This window comes from Lissotriton vulgaris, chromosome 4_1 (genome assembly GCF_964263255.1).
Source record: "Lissotriton vulgaris chromosome 4_1, aLisVul1.2, whole genome shotgun sequence".
Classification (NCBI taxonomy): domain Eukaryota; kingdom Metazoa; phylum Chordata; class Amphibia; order Caudata; family Salamandridae; genus Lissotriton; species Lissotriton vulgaris.
The window spans coordinates 517800876-517820228 of NC_141691.1; the positions used below are offsets into that span (position 1 = coordinate 517800876).

At 46.3% G+C, this 19353-nt stretch overlaps 1 protein-coding gene across 3 annotated transcripts in view; it reads right to left on the bottom strand.

The window, feature by feature from the left end:
* LOC147718914 (zinc finger protein 777-like) overlaps positions 1 to 19353 on the bottom strand; it is a 47530-nt gene that overhangs the window by 15162 nt on the left and 13015 nt on the right. For all 3 annotated transcript variants that reach the window (XM_086964659.1, XM_086964661.1, XM_086964660.1), the window contains exons 4-6: positions 18055 to 18168; positions 12968 to 13081; positions 10033 to 10137 (exon numbers count right to left, since the gene is read on the bottom strand). In XM_086964659.1, coding sequence (XP_086820785.1) covers positions 10033 to 10137; positions 12968 to 13081; positions 18055 to 18168 — 333 coding nt within the window. The remainder of the gene's footprint in view (positions 1 to 10032; positions 10138 to 12967; positions 13082 to 18054; positions 18169 to 19353) is intronic.

Sequence of the window (19353 nt, forward strand, 5' to 3'; positions counted from 1 at the left end):
CAGTGGAACCAGGTGATCTAGCCAAACTCACAACTGAATAGTAGCGGGCAACTTTTAGACATTCCTGAATGCTGACGGATTGGCTGCACAGCCACGAAATACCTATTGGCAAGGGAGATCGCAGGGGTCAAATTGTACTGGCAACCGCCGCTGGACTCAGGGCTAAGATGTGGAGACTGGATGTCCGCCAACCGCAACACACTTTTGATGCTAAAAAAAACACTAAACAGCAACATGCAGAGGCGGATGTTGGGGCGGAGTCCTCTCAGCAAGATCATCAACAAGCGCCAAGTGATGACCTCAAGTCGCTTCTCAATGAAGTTAGACAGGGCTTTGCGACCATGGCAGATAAGATGGACACAGTATCAACGCGGATGGAAGCCATCGTATGGACAATAGAAGGACATGAGACGCGAATCAAGGAGACGGCACAGCGCGTCTCGGATGTAGAGGACACCACCACCCAGCTGAAAAAGGTGACGGCGCAAATGGAAAAACTACTCAAGATAATAGCGGTGAAAAACGAGGACATTGAGGCACGAAGTCGGAGAAATAACATACGGGTACTAGGCATAACGGAGAGCACGAATACGGGTAGGATGGAGGAGTATATTGAAAACTTGCTAAAGGCCGTGGACAGACATCAGCTTCTTCAATCAGTTCTGGGAACTATCAATGATTTAATATCTCCCTGAATACTGTACATTAACTTGATTGAAAAACTGTTCTTTTTAATGTATTTTAGTAAAAATTTGTATTATTGAATATGTTCATATAAATTTTTATAAGTATGATTAAATTCTCTATGCGATCATAGCATATTGTTGTTTTCTCTTCTTGTGTTTTTTCATTCTTGTTGTATTTCATTATGCCAGATATTTGACTTTATTATAATGTGCCTGGGTTTTTACCTTTGCTTCTAAAGGCCGTGGTGGGTACAGAACTGCTTTCTCCTCACTTTGCTTTCTCCTCACTTTGTAGTTGAAAGAGCACATTGCTCTCTAGGATCAAGGCCTCCCACTGGCAGTACTCCTAGACCTATTATTGCTCGCCTATTAAACAATAGGGATAGAGACGTTGCCTTGCGTATTGCTAGGGAGAAAAAGCAACTGACCTATGATGGCATACCTTTCACTATGTACCCGGATTTCACGATTCACGTGCAGGAGGAACACCACAAATTTCTGGGATGTAAACAAAAGCTTAGTCAAGCTCAAATAGGATTATGCACTGTTATATCCCGCTCACCTTAGAGTTACCCACCAGGGGTCGCAAAAATTCTTCACTAACCCGCAACAGGTAGAAGAGTACCTGAAGCATCCTAAAAGACAGAAGAGATTGCAGTTGGAACCGGAGGACTCCCCTAGATCGCAATCGCCGGAAGGAGAGTGAGCATTGCGGCACATGGTTATACCACACTGCGAAGACGCACTTCCCGCTTTGCAGATATGGCTGATGCACTGAACAATGATAGAACCATGGGATAAGACACTAAGCAAGTTCACTACATGGCCTTTGGTTTGTAGATACTTCGGGGGACGAGAAAGAACAATGTATTGTCGGTCACCCTCGAGTTGGACCTGGGATACCGCTGTGTAACACATAGCGCTCGGGCCGACGAGAGGTATTCGTGGGCTACCTAGGTGTATTTCCCAATTGGGAGAACCCCATTCTTGCTGCTAGATTGTTGATGCATCTCTTTAGTCTAATCTTAGGGTTACGAGGGGATGGATCAGGCCCAGTTGGTTTACCTGAGAAGATGTGGGATCTTCGGGAGAAGGGAGGGTTGCTCACTACTGGCATGATTGGGATGCTTCAGTGGGAGGGGGTGGTGAGGGAGGGGAGTTTGTTTGTCACAGTGACACAAGTGTGCAGTTTTTTTCTACTAGCTATGTCTTGTCATGTATGCAGATGACGGAATGTACACTCTTACTACATATGGGCCAGGCGAGGGATACTTGGTTTCATGACACAGGAGGATAGCAACATCCTCAGGGTGATCTCATGGAATGTTCGGGGCCTTGGGGATCCGAGAAAGCAGAGACAAGTTTTAGCCTACCTGGATAGGCAGCAGATTCATGTGTCGCTTTTACAGGAAACCCACATTGCATCGAGTGGCGAAAATTCCTTTGCTAGTCGGTGGGCGAGCTGCCGTGTGTTCTCTTCCTATTCCTCTTATGCCCGAGGCACAGCCATACTTTTCAGTAAACACACACGATTCGAGAAGATGGGGGTGTTAGAGGATCCACAAGGAAGATATGTTATACTATGGGGGCGACTGGGCAGAGATACTGTCACAATAGCCAACTGTTATGGCCCCAATTCGGACTGCCCAGAATTCTTTACCAATTTATGGGGTACAATCCTAGCAATTGGATCAATGCACATTATCCGGGGGGGCGACTTCAATGTCGCTCTAAATCAACAACTAGACAGATCCAATGCAGGTCCCCAACACTACACCAAAGCACAGGAAGTTCTGCAGGGAATAATAGCGGAAGGTGGGCTGATAGATAGCTGGAGATATACGCACCCCCTACAACATGAAGGTACGCATTTTACATCATATAGAAGAACCTGGGCACGCATAGATTACTGTCTACTCACTAGGGGACTTGGGCCGACTATTAGCAACGTCATACATTTGGCTCAGAATTTTTCTGATCACTGCCCAGGTAAGGTCTCACTATCCCCTCCGGGGTATGATAGGCCTAGGCCGAGCTGGCGGTTACAACCAACGGCTCTTTTAGATATGGTTTTTCGAGCAGAGCTAGACGAGGAACTCAAAGATTTTTATGTCCGAAATAAAGGCTCCGTAGATAGTGTTGAACTGATATGGGAAGCATTTAAAGTAACAATTCGTGGGTTCTGCATATCCAAGAGATTTGGGGTTCTGAGGGACATACAAAACACGATACGTAAATTGGAGCAAGATATGAGAGGGATGGAGAGGCAAATGGGGGGAATCTCAGGTTTCCCTGAGATGTACCTGTCCTGGATTGAACTATTGTATCACCATCCCACTGCTATGGTTTTGATTAATGGCCACTTATCCCAATCCCTCACGATCTCAAGAGGCACTCGCCAGGGGTGCCCGCTGTCCCCGCTTCTTTTTGCAATTGCGGTAGAACCCTTGGCTTGTAGGCTGAGGCAATTGCACCAGGACAAAGCATTCCGCTGCTGCCTTTGTCAAAAATTGGTATCGTTATATGCGGACGATATTACGCTTTATGTTAGAGATCCACAACAGAATATTAATCCCATCTTACAGGACTTTATAAAATTTGGTTGACTATCTGGGATATGCATCAACTGGGGGAAATCCCAGGTTTTCCCTCTTACACCGGTGGTAACGCAATTCCCACTCGATTTCCCGATAGAATGGTGGGAAACTGAGTTGCGGTATCTTGGCATACAGGTGACCAGAGACAGGGAAGAAACCATACCAACAAATTACGGTACGGCCATAACACACCTTAATGCCAATGTCACACGTTGGATATCGCTACCTCTCTCGCTTGCCGGAAGGGCCTCCCTTATTAGGATGGTCATACTTACCCAGTTCCTGTAGCTGTTTCTAAATATCCCTTATGCTCCGGGCAGGTCTTTTTTAAAAACGTTACGCTCTGAGTTGCTAAGACTATTATGGGGGGGGAGACAGTGGAGACTTAGTTGGTCGACACTGATGAGGCCATATGAACAGGGTGGTTTTGACATTCCAGATTTCGAGATATATTTTTAAGCACACAGGCGCATTATGCCTACTATTGGATGCACCCTCCGCGCTACATGCCACAGATAGCTACAGCAGATTGGCTTGCTGATCCAGTGCCGCTGACTGGTGTGATACACGAGCCTGTCAGCACGCGGGCGACACCGCCCACTACTGTCACTGGCACGGTGGATGCATGGCACCAGATCACTACATTACTAGATTTGCCTACTCTTTATTCCCCACGGCTCCCATTGTCGTATCATCCTGGTCTATCGCTGTTACAGGAGAAGGGATTTCAGGGTCTATGTAAACGTGCAAATATAACCACTTCGGGGGATCTCTTCCATGAGGGGACGTTCCGCTCAATGGAACATCTTCTTCAAGGAGTGCAAACTACGCCTTTGGATATATTCCTTTATGTACGTCTTAGACAGGGGATGCGGTCTATTCTTCCTGATTTCCCCCAAGAACCAGTATGCCTCCTCCCACTACACCAAATGTTGAGGTCCGCAGATGGGAAACACCTTGTGTCAGGGTTATACAACAGCATTCAGTTCTCATTGAAAAGGTTGACATTAATGCCCACGACAGAAGTCATGCCCTCGAATCATCATGACAAATACTTACAGCGAAAAACATGAAAAGGTAAATACTCAAGAGCAGAATCCGACATCCTCAGAATGATGCTGAAGGCTTTTCCATTCAGCCCTTTTTTGGGTGACTTTGTGAAGTAAAGATTTCTCAATTCGGACCGTCTTCCAGGTAATTAGCGATACGATAAAGGTGGTGATGGCCTTAGATCAACATAGTACTATCTCTCTGTTTGTTTGAGTGCAAAAAGTCCAGGCAGTTTTCACAGGTGTAGGACGTGTCTCATCAAGCAGAGCTGTCCCTAGCTTGGCTCCTTGAGAAGCTCTCAGTCAGTGCACAGGGATTTCGTCATGCATTATTGCATGTTTTGTTTGAGCTCTGCAGTTAAAACATTGAATATGTGCCAGTGGTGTCCTTGCAACAGCGGAAACGTAATGTTTCTATAGTAGTTCTTCTTCTTAAATTCACAAAACACGAGAAGTATGCTTCCTAAGTCAACACAGTTCAGTAAGACACAATGCTAGTTTTCAGAACTACTACATGTCAACTATCGAAGTAAAAACCATGTAGTCAGATGGAATTTCCTAGTACCAACAAAGGTGTTGGAAGCCACTGTTCCTTAATACTGTTTCTGGCACATTATTTTCAAGTCTTCACTTCATGGTTTCTGGGACCACTGCATGCTGTTATTCAGACCTTCTTCGACTGAGGTGCCTACTCTTTAGGAACATGTACATATGGTTTGGAAAGGGACACATTCTAGACAACATGTAAAGGCAGGTCTTCAAGGTCGGGAAATCTTGTACTGTAAGGTATAGGTGCCAACCGTGCCTTTTTAGGCACATTCTAAATACCCGGGGCCTGAAGCCTTTAGAGTGCATGTACAAACACCGGTGATAAATATATTTTCAATGTACAATGAGATAAACCTCATTAAAAAGGTTTCAATGTCAACCAAGTTGCCGTCATTGGCTAGCCCATAACATTAAAGTATGCCCAGTGGAGAAACCTCTGACCTCTCGAGGCATATTAAAGGTCAACTCCTTGTTGGTAGCTACTGCTGCAAAAAACTGAGCAAAAGAACCATGAGGAACCATGAAGGGCCGTTAGGGGGCTAGGTCACAAGGAAATAATTGGTGCAGGGTAAGGTCCCTCTCCGAACGAAGCTCCTCTACATTACCCGCCCTTTTTAGGTCGAAGACCGGAAGGCTGCACTTGCGCAGTCTTCGGTGAGAGATTTAATGTTTATAGGTATGGGGGCTTGAACCTGCCTCTCTCCTCCATTGGCTGGCTTCCTAAATGGAGGCCAGCCATTGGAGGAGAGGGGCATCACTCCGTTCAAGCCCCGTCTCTTTCGGATTTGGGGGCGTGTTTTTTGCGTTCTTTCTACCTGTGACGTCATCCGTCACTCAGAACGCAAAAACACGCCTCAGATTCCGAAATTTTCGGAGCTTTGCGGCCGCCATTTTGCTGCTTGGTAAAACCAGGAGAGCAGCGTGTACCGAGGACATGTGGTAACTATCCCTTGTCTTGCCTCTGCCATCCTGTTTGTGCCGTTTTTCGCGCCCCTGCCCCCTGTTTGTGCCGTTTTTCTTGCCTCTCTGCCCAAAGCCCTCATCCGTTCCGCTCTCGCCCCCCCTTCCCTCCGCCGCAGCTATCCTTCGTCCCGCTCTCGCCCCCCCTTTCCTCCGTCCGCAGCTCTCCTTCGTCCCGCTCTTGCCCCCCCCTTCCCCCCATATACATTCAAAGAAATGGTAGGCAGTATTCTAACGTATACAATCAAACGGTGAAATGGCTGCATGGCTGTGTGTAGTTTTCTTTATATATGGCGCGATCTCGACCCGAAGGCACGGGGAGACTGGTGATTTGCCCAGAATCACAGGATATTGAACTGACCCCAGACTCCAACCTGGCTCTACACTCATCAGCAAAGACGGCAGCTCTGGCCGTTAGGGCACATCTGTTCCCACGTTCTGTAATGCTGTGCTGTGTTGCTGACATGAATTACATTGTTATGGACTCCGTGTAATCTGTCAGTCACGTAGCGCCTCAGTGCATATTCACTATTATTCCGGTTTATTACGCGTGTTTGCGTGCATTTGTGTTTGTTTGCTTTACGTTCTCTTTGTCATTGAACCTGCGCATATGTACATGTGTGAGTTGTATCGTTTGACACTGCACTGTCAGCGGGGCAGGGTAGTGGAAATGCTGCCCAGAGTGCCCGTGTAAATCTCCACCATTACAGTCAATCTATTTTAATTTTTTGTTGCAGTTTACATATTGCGAACTCGACCAGAAGGTATTGGAGGGCTTTACATGGGCACCCGTTACTTTACACAAATACATATTAAATTTTTGGTGGGAACGGGGAGATGAAGTGATTTACCCGGAATTACAGGATGTTGAGGGGACGCTGAGACTCGAACCAGGTACCCCAGCTCCAAAGTCGGCAGCTCTGGCAGTTAGGCCACATCAAGGTAAACGTGTGTGCTGTTACAAGGTCCTCATTAAACAATGGTAACAAAGCACGTTATGTTTCGGTTTCGTTTTTATGAATTAGAATGTGCAGGTTGTCAGCATACACCCTTTTATGGGTGCTTCGGGTTCATTGTCGCTTTTTTTCGAGGGGTTCTTAGGACCAGCGATGCAGGGAGCAGGACAGCTCAAGGATTCGCATATGGGCTATTACAAGGTCAGCCTAGCGCGCGCCATAGTGCAACACACAATGGCATTTATCTTTTTTAAGAATTGGTGTCAATTTATATCCAAGGATTCTGAGAATGGAGAACGGGCATTATAGTGTTTGGAAACAGGCATGGGTGAGGTACTTCAGTCCTCCAAATCTGTGTTTATTGAAGCGCTACGATGCAGACCTGAGTTGTTTAAAGTCTGTGAGAATTAACGATCTGTTTTTAGTCACCCCACTAGTAGGCTTAGCTTTGGAAGTCTGACAGGAACTGTAGGCTCCGCTTGCATTTTCAGTTACCTAAAATAAATACAGAAGTGTCAAGGCAAAACACTTGTTGCTGCTTGCAAAACGAATTAGGCGCATTTGAAGTCTATCACAGTCTTCTCGAATCAAAGACAGGGATGTGAATTAAAGCCCGAGCGGCTAGAGGTTAAATCCTGGCGAAAAGAGAGGGTGGGGGTCTGATCTTCTATGTCTTCATATACACGGCCTGCTAGAGAAGTGTTGTGTACATACATGAGCCGTTAGAGTAATGTCACGAGGGCCTTACATAAGGCACTAGAGCAGGGTTGTGACCAGACACGAGCTGCTAGAATAGTGTTGTGATCCAAAATCAGAAGCTTTAGTAGTGTCCTGACCTTACAAGAGCTGCTGAAATGGTTGTGTAGACACATGAACCGCTAAAGCAGTGTTGTGTACATACATGAGCCGCTGGATTTGTGTTTTTATCCAACATGAGCTGCTGGAGTAGTGTCTTGACCTTACATGTGCTGATAGAGTAGGGTTGTGACCTTACATGGGCTGCCAGAGTGGAGTTGCAGCCTTACATAAGCTGCAACAGTTGTGTAGTGACCTTACACAGACTGCTAGAGTAGTGTTATGGTCATAAATGAGCAGTGAGAGTGATGTTGTGACCTTACATGTGCTGAATGCACAAGGATGAGGGTAGAGGCTATTGAAGACCACACCTGACAAATGTACAGTGTCCCAAAGTATCAAGTAGTGCACAGAACCAAGGAGCACTCCCCTCTATGCTCCTTAACTAGGAACAAGTCCTACAACAACATTTAAACAAAAGGGTTCAGCACTATATAGCAATTTTCATCAGTTCAACATCGGTGTTCACAGATAGTGTTCTCCTTGTGTTCCGATTCGAATCAGAACACAAGGAGAACACCGGCTGCGGGTTACTATGCTATGCCCCCTGGCTGTGCTTGGTTCCCTGCCCCCTCGCTGTGCTTGCTTCCCTGCCCCCTCGCTGTGCCTGCTCTCCTGTGTGTGTATGTGGCTCTTGCGGTGTGCGTGTGGCTCTGGGTGTGTGCGTGTGGCTCTGGGTGTGTGCGTGTGGCTCTGGGTGTGTGCGTGTGGCTCTGGGTGTGTGCGTGTGGCTCTGAGTGTGTGCGTGAGGCTCTGGGTGTGTGGCTCTGGGTGTGTGTGTGTGTGTGTGTGTGGCTCTGGGTGTGTGTGTGTGTGGCTCTGGGTGTGTGTGTGTGTGGCTCTGGGTGTGTGTGTGTGGCTCTGGGTGTGTGTGGGGCTCTGGGTGTGTGTGGGGCTCTGGGTGTGTGTGGGGCTCTGGGTGTGTGTGGGGCTCTGGGTGTGTGTGGGGCTCTGGGTGTGTGTGGGGCTCTGGGTGTGTGTGGAGCTCTGTGTGTGTGGGGGCTCTGTGTGTGTGGGGGCTCTGTGTGTGTGGGGGCTCTGTGTGTGTGGGTCTCTGTGTGTGTGGGTCTCTGTGTGTGTGGGTCTCTGTGTGTGTGGGTCTCTGTGTGTGTGGGGCTCTGTGTGTGTGTGGGGCTGTGTGTGTGTGGGGCTGTGTGTGTGTGGGGGGCTGTGTGTTGGGGGCTCTGTGTGTGTTTGGGGTTGTGTGTGTGGGGGGCTCTGTGTGTGTGGGGGGCTCTGTGTGTGTGGGGGGCTCTGTGTGTGTGGGGGGGGCTCTGTGTGTGTGGGGCTCTGTGTGTGTGTGGGGCACTGTGTGTGGGTGGGGTTCTGTGTGTGTGGGGGGCTCTGTGTGTGTGTGGGGCTCTGTGTGTGTGTGGGGCTCTGTGTGTGTGTGAGGCTCTGTGTGTGTGTGTGTGTGGGTGTGTGTGTGTGTGTGGGGCTCTGTGTGTAGAGTGGGGCTCTGTGTGTGGGGGGCTCTGTGTGTGTGGGGCTCTGTGTGTGGGGGGCTCTGTGTGTGTGGGGCTCTGTGTGTGTGTGGGGCTCTGTGTGTGTGGGGCTCTGTGTGTGTGTGTGTGTGTGTGTGTGTGTGTGGGGGGGGGCTCTGTGTATGTGTGTGTGTGGGGCTCAGTGTGTGTGGGTGGCTCTGTAGGTGTGTGTGGGTGGCTCTGTATGTGTGTGTGGGTGGCTCTGTATGTGTGTGTGGCTCTGTGTGGGTGTAAATGCAATAGGTGATGCATTTGCGAGCGTTTAACCTATTGGCATTGTAAATGACAATGCCATTTATTTAACGATTAAGCTATTGGCAATGAAAATGACAATGCCACTTATTTAAGATGTAAAAAAAAAATAAAATGTCATGCGCAATGCCAATAGCTCTACCTTTAATAATGCCGAGACCCTTGCATTGTAAATGCTTGTTTCCTTAGCCGCACTACACCCTTCCGAACCAGAGAACTTGACGGGGGGAACAAAAAAAAAATCACACAGCAAGAACATAGCACAAAATTATAAAATGTCTTCCCCACAAAAGCATGTTTTGTCATGAGATAACTAGCCATGACCAGATTATCCGAGAGCAAACAAGTAATAATAGCTGAAAAAACGTTTACAGTTTTTAGCAGAAACAGCAGAAATCTAAATTTAAGTACTATGCTGCCTGCATTACATTAACCAACAATAGTAATAGGGAAATAATCTGCATTAATTCATTATATCTCAAAAAAAGAACCAGAAGCACATCACAGACTTCAGTAGACTGTATAAAAAGTGTTCAAATTGCAGACAATAACATGTTTATGATTGTGTATGTTACAGTGCAGTAGACAGAGATTTAACAATGTTAACACTATAAATGTGTTGCTCTTAAAATGCCGGTACATACCGGTTAAATGGCTTCTTCTTTCCTGGGGGTCCAAGTGCTCAATAGGATATGGCAGATCCTCCCGCTTACATCTTGGAAGTTTATCAGCAGATATAACTGGATATCCTGTAAAACATTAATGCATGAGGAATAAGATGCAAGTTTCTTAAACGCAAGTCCTACAGTGATAACACAATATGCACAACCTTGTCATCACAAAGAACATCTAACATTTCCAGGTCAGTGTTAGGCTGCAGATTAAAAATCTCTAGGTGGGTCATCCGCAGGACTCTCGAAATACACGATGTCAACAAAGCAACAGAGCTGAATGTAACATTGGGCCAAATCACACATGTCCAATAGACGAATTAGAGAGATGTGGGGGCAAGACCAGTATGTACATGGAGTAAACCATGTATGTGTCTCCCCCGCTTTATCCCTCAATCCAGCGACCCTTCTTGCTCCATCATACCTGCTTCACTGGCTCCTCTGTGGTTCCAGGGATGGGGAGGCTCCAACCCTAAGACTGTTGTCGGTGCTTCGTACCAGACTGAGACAGCATCTGAAAATCTGGGGGAATGTGGAGACCAGGTTGCTAGTTGCAGGATAATACACCCGGTGCTACAGACAACTACAGATGCCAGGGCCTGCCTAGATCCTGCTGAGAGGGAGGGAGAGCCATGGAGGTTACTTAACAGCACAGCAGCAAAGCTTGGGAAGGGTTCACCTGTGATTGGTCAACTGACCCCGTGCAGCTGGAAATATGGGACTTTACCTGTTGGACAACTCTGGCAGTAATGTGTTACAAGCAAAGATCAGACGGGTCTGGAGATGCTGAAGATGAGTAATTACTCGCCGACGCAGGTGTGTTTGCAGCCCTGCTCACGGATCTTACAAGCAGTAAAGGAAACCTTTCTTTAGAGAGATGTTGTTGCGTTTTTTTGTCCTGAATATTTCAATATAGTGGGCGTCCCATCTTTACCTGAGGCCTCTGATCCTCAAAGGTGAGAGGTGGCTGAGTTGGAACGAAGACCTGGTAGACTATTCTGGACCATGATCTATACAAGTGCTCGTCTCACCATTCCCTGCTGACAGGATGGCACCAGACAATGTTAAGCAAAATGTTGGAGGAGGAGCACTCTTCTTTGTCCAAGGGCAGTAATGACGGAAACCATGAAAGCGATCTCATTCTCAAGAGATTCTTCCTCAATCCCACATGCAAGACGGACAAGGCTCAGGAATCACGAAGGATTGGTGAAAGGATGGTTCTGACCTGGTTAAATAGATTCAAGATTGTTAAGAACGTGTATTCCGCCTACAGAAATTCTGTGAGAAGAGGTGTATAGAACAGGAATTTCTTAAACAGGAAGTTGTTGCTTTAAGAGAATACCTTTAAGAAAAGCTTGATGATGTAGAGAGCTGCTCACAGTAAATACCATTTAAAAAAAAGATTAAAAAGATTATATGGCATATGAGAATTAGTTGAACGATACCTCTGCACCCAATATATGAGGACTAGAGGTCTTGTCAAAATTATAATTGTACCCGTAACCAAGTGACGTGGATACATATATGCGAATGTATATACTTTGTGAGTAGTGCTTCAACTGTGTATACGATATGTGGAATGTGGAGAAAGAAGTGTATAGAGCTCACCTTGACTAAAGTGTACATTGCTGTGTATGTATTACAGAATAAACTAATAAAAAGAAAATGGAGGATGGGTTTTCCAAGAAGGAGCAGGTGGAAAATGAATCAAACGATAATTGAGGAAATTGTTTGGAGCTGTCCTTGGTGCAAACAACCAACACCAGATTGGCCTTGGCAGAACACTTACACTGTATTTCTATGGCACAGAGGAATTCACCCCCTGATGTTCTAACCAAAGTTTATTATTTCCAACTTAAGGTAAACATAATGGCTTTCACCTGAAGTAACCGTGATGTCTCCTTTGGAGGACATTTTCTTTCAGGAACTCTCTGCAATAATTTCCGGTTTCCCGAGGTTCATCCTACTATAGATCTGAACACAAGACCTTGTACAAATCTTTGTGCATTTCACTCTCAGCGTAAAGAGGGCGAATGGTAACAGGTTCTTATTGAGGTAGTGTAGGGGGGGGGGGCAAGAGCTCAGGGCTCAACCGTCAACCGAGTTTCTTGAACACTGATTGTCACATGCTTTGCAAGAGTTAGATGGATTTTCTCACACAGTTGGAAATATTCTTTGCTATGGCTTACCATATGCTTGCCCAAGTGGTCATATGTCCTGGCAAATTTGGTCATACTCAGAGGCACAATTGGTCACGTTTTCCCTCCCTTCCGATACCATTCCTCACCCAAATCAAAAAAGTCAGATGCACTTGACTCGCTCATATCTAAAACTCAGCATCTTCAAGGAAATTTAAGCTACACACCCCTACCCACTGTAGCATACATTTCACATGAAAGTAGGCTATTCACTTCAGCTATACGGCTGATGATCAAACTTAGGAACAATTAGGAAATAGACTTCAGTCAGTGTTGAAATCCACTAAACCAGAGACAGAAAGTACACGAACGTCAATAATGATAAGAGGCCATGCTAATGACAAAATGTCGGCTACACAAGTCTCCATAAGATTTGCTTTTTCCACCTACAACTCACTTTCATGTGCAAGATGCAAATTTTCAACAATTAATTCAGGCACCCTCCGTTTAACAAGCCCTCACATTGATATATGTTCACAAAAACTACTAGAAATGCCCAGCACGTGCCATTTACATGTACTATTTGTGCTTGGAAGGGGTTTCTGCACATGAAAAGCACTACAATGGATGATTGCAGGTTCAGCACACTAAAACACTACATGTAGCAAACTCATTCTCTTTCTCAGTAATGCATCTTATTTATGCTCAAAGCATGTATTACTAATCAATATTAAGAGTGTTCATGCATCCATGTTAGGTGTTCTACTTACCTCGGTTTGGAATATTGCAACTTAAACTCTCTGCTGAATTTGGACTGCCAGAAACACCACTGTGTTCATCTATGTCAACTCTCAGAAAGATGTCCGGGTAAAAAGCTGGATGACCTGGCAAAACCAAAAAATAACAAGTATGAATTTGTTTTCAGTCAGCATGCTGTGTTGTACATCATAAGTAGAGCTTCCGGTTTTCAGTTTTTACTGATTTTTACAGATGAATACAGACAGAAAACAATGTATTTCCAGTCTGTATTTATTTTTAATTGCGGAAAAATAATGAAAATAGTGCTTCTTGTGAGAATCTCTCCATGCTGTTTTTCATGAATTCTAGGCAACAGCTGAGCAGGCCGCCAGAATGGAGGGTTAAAATACAGGATGAGATTTCTTTAAATACAGGCATATGTATACAGGCATTTGTTGAGATATATTTGTAGTATGATGCTGCTATGTACCTGTGAGTGTAGTCTTTTGTAATGCTTAGTTTGTTAAAACGTGACAGCATCCATGTTTGAACACAGGCATGCAGAAATACCCTATAACCACAGACTATTTGTGCAATTTGCCCCCTTCTGTGTTTCCTGTGTCTAGGTCACATTTTTTTTATTCTCCAAGCTTGCGGTGCTGCATTCCATCAGGACTTCAAGCTTGGAAATAAATTCAAAAAATCAAGTACTGCAAACTTATAAACTACAAAACAGGGCACATACATAGCAGACAATGAAAGAGAGTGGCCAGAGAGAAGTGGCACAGATCGCTTGTGCACATTTCTGCATTACGTGTTTGCATGTGGTATCACACTAACGACAAAACTATTGGCTCTGCCCGTTCTTGTATCTGCCAGTGCTAGAGGGCATTTTTCACCAAGAGCCCCACTTTCATTAGATGAAGATTCAATACATACATCCCCTCCAGATTCCTTACAACCTCCTCCTCTCAGAAACTCTCCATTCCCAGAATCGAAAGAGATGTCATAAGCGATCGTATATGAATGCTTAAGCTATTTGCGCTCTACTGAAATGGACTTGATATTTTACAAATACATAAAATTGACCCTTTCACTGACCCCATCCACCTTATCCCTCTCTTCTTCCCTGTTCATAGTCTTGGCTAGTAGCAAGAATAGCATCACAGTTCCTTGTTTCTGGTCAGTGCTCTTCAAATTCTCTAAACAAACATTTACAATGCAACGGTCTCGCCTTTGCAAAAGTTAGAGTTATTGGCATTGTAATGACAACTTTTTTATTTATGTGTTGGTTGTGAAATCAGATAAATAAATGTGATTGTCATTTACAGTGCCAATAGCTTAATCTCTTGTAAGATGTCAGACCTATTACATTTGCACACACACACACACACACACACACACACACACACACACACACACAGAGCCACACACACACACACACACATGAATGTGGTGGTGGATGTGGTGGCGGTGGATGTGGCGGTGGTGGGGGATGTGGTGGTGGTGAATGTGGTGGTGGTGAATGTGGTGATGGTGGATGTGCTGGTGATGGTGGATGTGCTGGTGATGGTGGATGTGCTGGTGATGGTGGATGTGGTGGTGGATGTTGTGGTGGATGTTGTGGTGGTGGATGTGGTGGTGGATGTGGTGGATGTGCTGGATGTGGTGTTGGCTGTGCTGGATGTGCTGTATGTGCTGGATGTGGTGGTGGTGGTGGATGTGGTTGTGGTGGATGTGGTTGTGGTGGATGTTAAGGTGGTGAATGTGGTGGATTTGGTGGTGGTGGTGGATGTGGTGGTGGAGGTGGATGTGGTGGTGGTGGATGTGGAGGAGGATGTTGTGGTGGTGGATTTGGTGGTGGTGGATGTGCTGAATGTGGTGGATGTGCTGGATGTGGTGTTGGTGGATTTTTACAAATACATAAAATTGACCCTTTCACTGACCCCATCCACCTTATCCCTCTCTTCTTCTCTGTTCATAGTCTTGGCTAGTAGCAAGAATAGCATCACAGTTCCTTGTTTCTGGTCAGTGCTCTTCAAATTCTCTAAACAAGCATTTACAATGCAACGGTCTCGCCTTTGCAAAAGTTAGAGTTATTGGCATTGTAATGACAACTTTTTTATTTATGTGTTGGTTGTGAAATCAGATAAATAAATGTGATTGTCATTTACAGTGCCAATAGCTTAATCTCTTGTAAGATGTCAGACCTATTACATTTGCACACACACACACACACACACACACACACACACACACACACACACACACACGCACACACACAGAGCCACACACACACACACACACGTGGATGTGGTGGCGGTGGTGGGGGATGTGGTGGATGTGGTGGTGGTGAATGTGGTGGTGGTGAATGTGGTGATGGTGGATGTGCTGGTGATGATGGATGTGCTGGTGATGGTGGATGTGCTGGTGATGGTGTATGTGGTGGTGGATGTTGTGGTGGTGGATGTGGTGGTGGTGGATGTGGTGGTGATGGATGTGGTGGTGGATGTGGTGGTGGATGTGGTGGTGGATGTGGTGGTGGATGTGGTGGATGTGCTGGATGTGGTGTTGGCTGTGCTGGATGTGCTGGATGTGGTTGTGGTGGATGTGGTTGTGGTGGATGTTAAGGTGGTGGATGTGGTGGATTTGGTGGTGGTGGTGGATGTGGTGGTGGAGGTGGATGTGGTGGTGGTCGATGTGGAGGTGGTCGATGTGGAGGTGGATGTTGTGGTGGTGGATTTGGTGGTGGTGGATGTGCTGAATGTGGTGGATGTGCTGGATGTGGTGGTGGTGGTGAATGTGGTGGTGTATGTGGTGGTGGTGGATGTGGTGGTGGATGTTCATTTTGATTACTTTTTGTAAAATGGGCTCGAAGAGGTGGAATGTCCAATAATGTCGCCTTGCGGTAAATAGAGCCTGTAAAATAGCTGCACCTTTAGCAGCCAGCGAGCTGTCGTATTTTTAGTTACAAAATATTGCCTCCAATGTCTCACCTCCTAGCCTGATGCACAACAGGGCTGGTCTCCCCCACCCCAAGCACATTAGTGTAAGAGCAGAGAGAAAGTTATCTGTGCATGTTCAATATGAAGTAGCAAGCTGTACGTATACAAACAGTTACAGTAATCGATACTTGCGCATACGCAAAGCATGAGCAATTAGTGCGGTGAAACGGAGGTTTAACAAGCACATTTAATAGCTCAGTTAGTAAATGCATCACATAGAAAAATGACACACTGTGCTTGTAAATAAGGAGCTTTTGCCGTTTGAACAGGTCTGTGCATATTGTATTAGCTGTACACGCATGCACGGACTGTACAATTAAGGTACTCGGCTGTGGCTAGTACCCTATACTTGAATGCATGGCCCATTAGCAGTTCGTACACATGCATTCTATACATGCACTTTTCGATCAGTCTGTGCATGCGCTGTTTACACGCGTAGGTGGTGCGAGGCAAGTGTACATGCTAAAGGTGCTCTAATAAACCCTAACTGTCGGTCTCATTGTGACAGAGTGCAGTTGGCCTTGGTAATCAGTGCGAGACACACCGCGCTTTGAACGGCGCCTGCAGCCAGGCAGATGACAGAGAGCCGCACAGCGCGGCTCCGGGACAAAGGCTGTGGCCTCGGGAAGCACAAAGAGTGAGTGAGGGGCTCCCTCCAGCTCTAAACTCGCCCGAAAGTTCCTGCGAGTGCTGTAAGGTGACACCACAGGCGCGGGAAGGGGCTTCCGCAGACATCTCCCTGTTGCGCCCTTAAGTCTAAACATAGCAGCACCCCACTCCCCGGGCCGTAAACCGGACTCACCGGCAGCGAACAGCAGCAGGCCGCAGCTCCCCAGCAGCAGCAGCGGGAGGCCCGGCTCCATGGCCGCCTCAGGCTCCATCAGGCTCCGCTTTCTTAGCGCAGTACACCATCGCGTATTATGTTTCTTTGGGGCAGTTTTGTATACCGCAACCTTGACCCGAAGGTAACGGTGAGCAACAGTTATATCACACAAGGAAATATGTATTTTCTTGTAAGCACGGGGAGATTATGTGATGTGTTACGCAAAGAAGCCCCTCCCGCCCGGCGTCGACGACACTTCCGTTGCCAGGCAACGGCCCCACCGGCACCAATCCCAGCGCGGCTCCTCGTCTGACGTCAGAGGAGCTGCGCTCGGGATTTGTGAGGCTACCGAAGTTCCCGGCCTGCGGCGTTGTTTACGGGGAGGCGCAACCTCGACCCGAAGGTAACGGTGAGCAACAGTTATATCACACAAGGAAATATTTATTTTCTTGTAAGCACGGGCAGATTATGTGATGTGTTACGCAAAGAAGCCCCTCCCGCCCGGCGTCGACGACACTTCCGTTGCCAGGCAACGGCCCCACCGGCACCAATCCCAGCGCGGCTCCTCGTCTGACGTCAGAGGAGCTGCGCTCGGGATTTGTGAGGCTACCGAAGTTCCCGGGCTGCGGCGGTGTTTACGGGGAGGCAACTTTTAATTTACATACAATGCCGCTGTGGGAGGCGGCGGTGATTTCAGACAGCGCACCTTCTAGCACAGTGCCTTCACATGCGTAAGGGGAGAGAAGCCCGGTGAGTGGGGTTGAGGGTGGGGGTGTACGCGCGTGTGTCTGTTTGAGTGTGTCTGTGCGTGCGTGCGTGTGTCTGTTTAAGGGGGGGTGCGTGTGTGTATGCAGCGCGTGTCTGTTTAAGGGGGGTGCGTGTGTGTGTATGCAGTGTGTGTATGTGCGCATGCGTGAGTGTGGCTTGGTTTGAGAATGGGAAAATGAGGCACGGCGACGTGCGGGCTCACGAGGTAGAATCTCCGGCAGGAGACGCTCGTGACAGTCTGCTGTCCACATTCCCCCGAAAGTGATTACATAAGTTGTCTCGCCCTAGACAGCAAAAAGCTTTGCTTTTTGCTTTCGTCTAGGCGAGACCTAATAAAAATAATGCTGCTGTTGCCCAATAAATTCACAAGAGGCTGAAAGTGGTCACACAGAACAAGGAACTACTTAGTCGTGGTTGAGAAGGCACACATCCAAGCAGCGAAAAGAAGGGAACTCCATCCAAGCGATAAAGAAAGCCCCTCCCCCACCTTCAAACTGGAAATCTAGTGCCCCAAAAATCTTACTTGTGGGGTTGCCGGAACTGCGTCCTCTTCCTGCCCAGCGTTCATCACTCTGGTAGCATGGCTCAGCCTCTTTTTTTACTCTGAATAAAACATCCGGATTGGTGATTGTGTAGCCTGTTAAAAAGAGATCTCTGAGTATTCAATATTAACAGATGCACAGATTATTTCCAGAAATCAGCTTCGGACAGGTGAGACCACTATTACAACGTAAACGTAGCTTGAGCCTGGAGCGCTATGAAGTTGGAATAGCACAGCTCAGTGGACTGACTCCATGCTCTCTTCCGCACTCCAGCCCTCGAGACTCGTTAGAAGAATCCAAGTGGGCTATTTTTAGGGGGGAAGCATTTTGAATACACAGACCTTCGATAACGTTCCAATAAGTCTTGTTCAAAGCTCACGCTTTTACACAGCGCTGTTCACGTGCAAGCCCAATGACATTTCTCATCACCTAGATCAATAAAAAAAGGGAGGTTCCTCTGCTTATCTGAGGAGTGTACAGGGCGCACATGCAATTCGGGATGGCTTTTGTGTCCGTATGAGGATACCAACCCCTGTTCTGCCTCAGAATGAAAGCCTATGATTAATCAGAGCAATACTCAACAAAAGTAAAATCCAGAACTAAACTTACAGGAAAGGAAACTCATCAACGAGGGGGCAACTGAAGAATTTTGAAGAGGACGGAGGCAAGGGGTTCTTAATTGTTATGTTACTGTATGAAGACATGTATGGCACACGTTGGGTTAATTGTGGCTTACTTCTACTTTTAGAAAAAAGTATTATTCGTGTACACATATATGGTTTACTTCTTTCAATTAAAAGCATTTTACTTTGTACATTGGTCAGTTGTATGTTTTTGAATATTAGCTTATCAATAGGTTTTATTATATGTATACTTTATCTTCCATACAATATTAGTGAGTATAATTTATTTGTGTATATTATAGGCAAGTGGAAAATCAATTATAAAAAATTAACCCAAAAGAGAGGATAATTATTAAAGAGTGAAGCAGATTCCCTAAACAAAGACTTATGGATTCCAAATAAATTGAGTTAAGGAAGTTTCTTTGAGGCTCAGATGGCGAGAAATGTAGGGGTCTGCTCTCAATTGATTTATTAAGGTAACCTGGAATAAAGCTCTTAGAGGTACTTTAAAGTGTAGCGACAGACTTTTCGGGTAAGTGTGGAAAGACACAAGTGAGATTGGTTTCAGGTTTTCATAGGTTTATGCAGTTGTTAACCATTCTGACTTCATCTTAATTTTTGATAGATAAATTACCCACTCATTCTCAGGAGTCATAA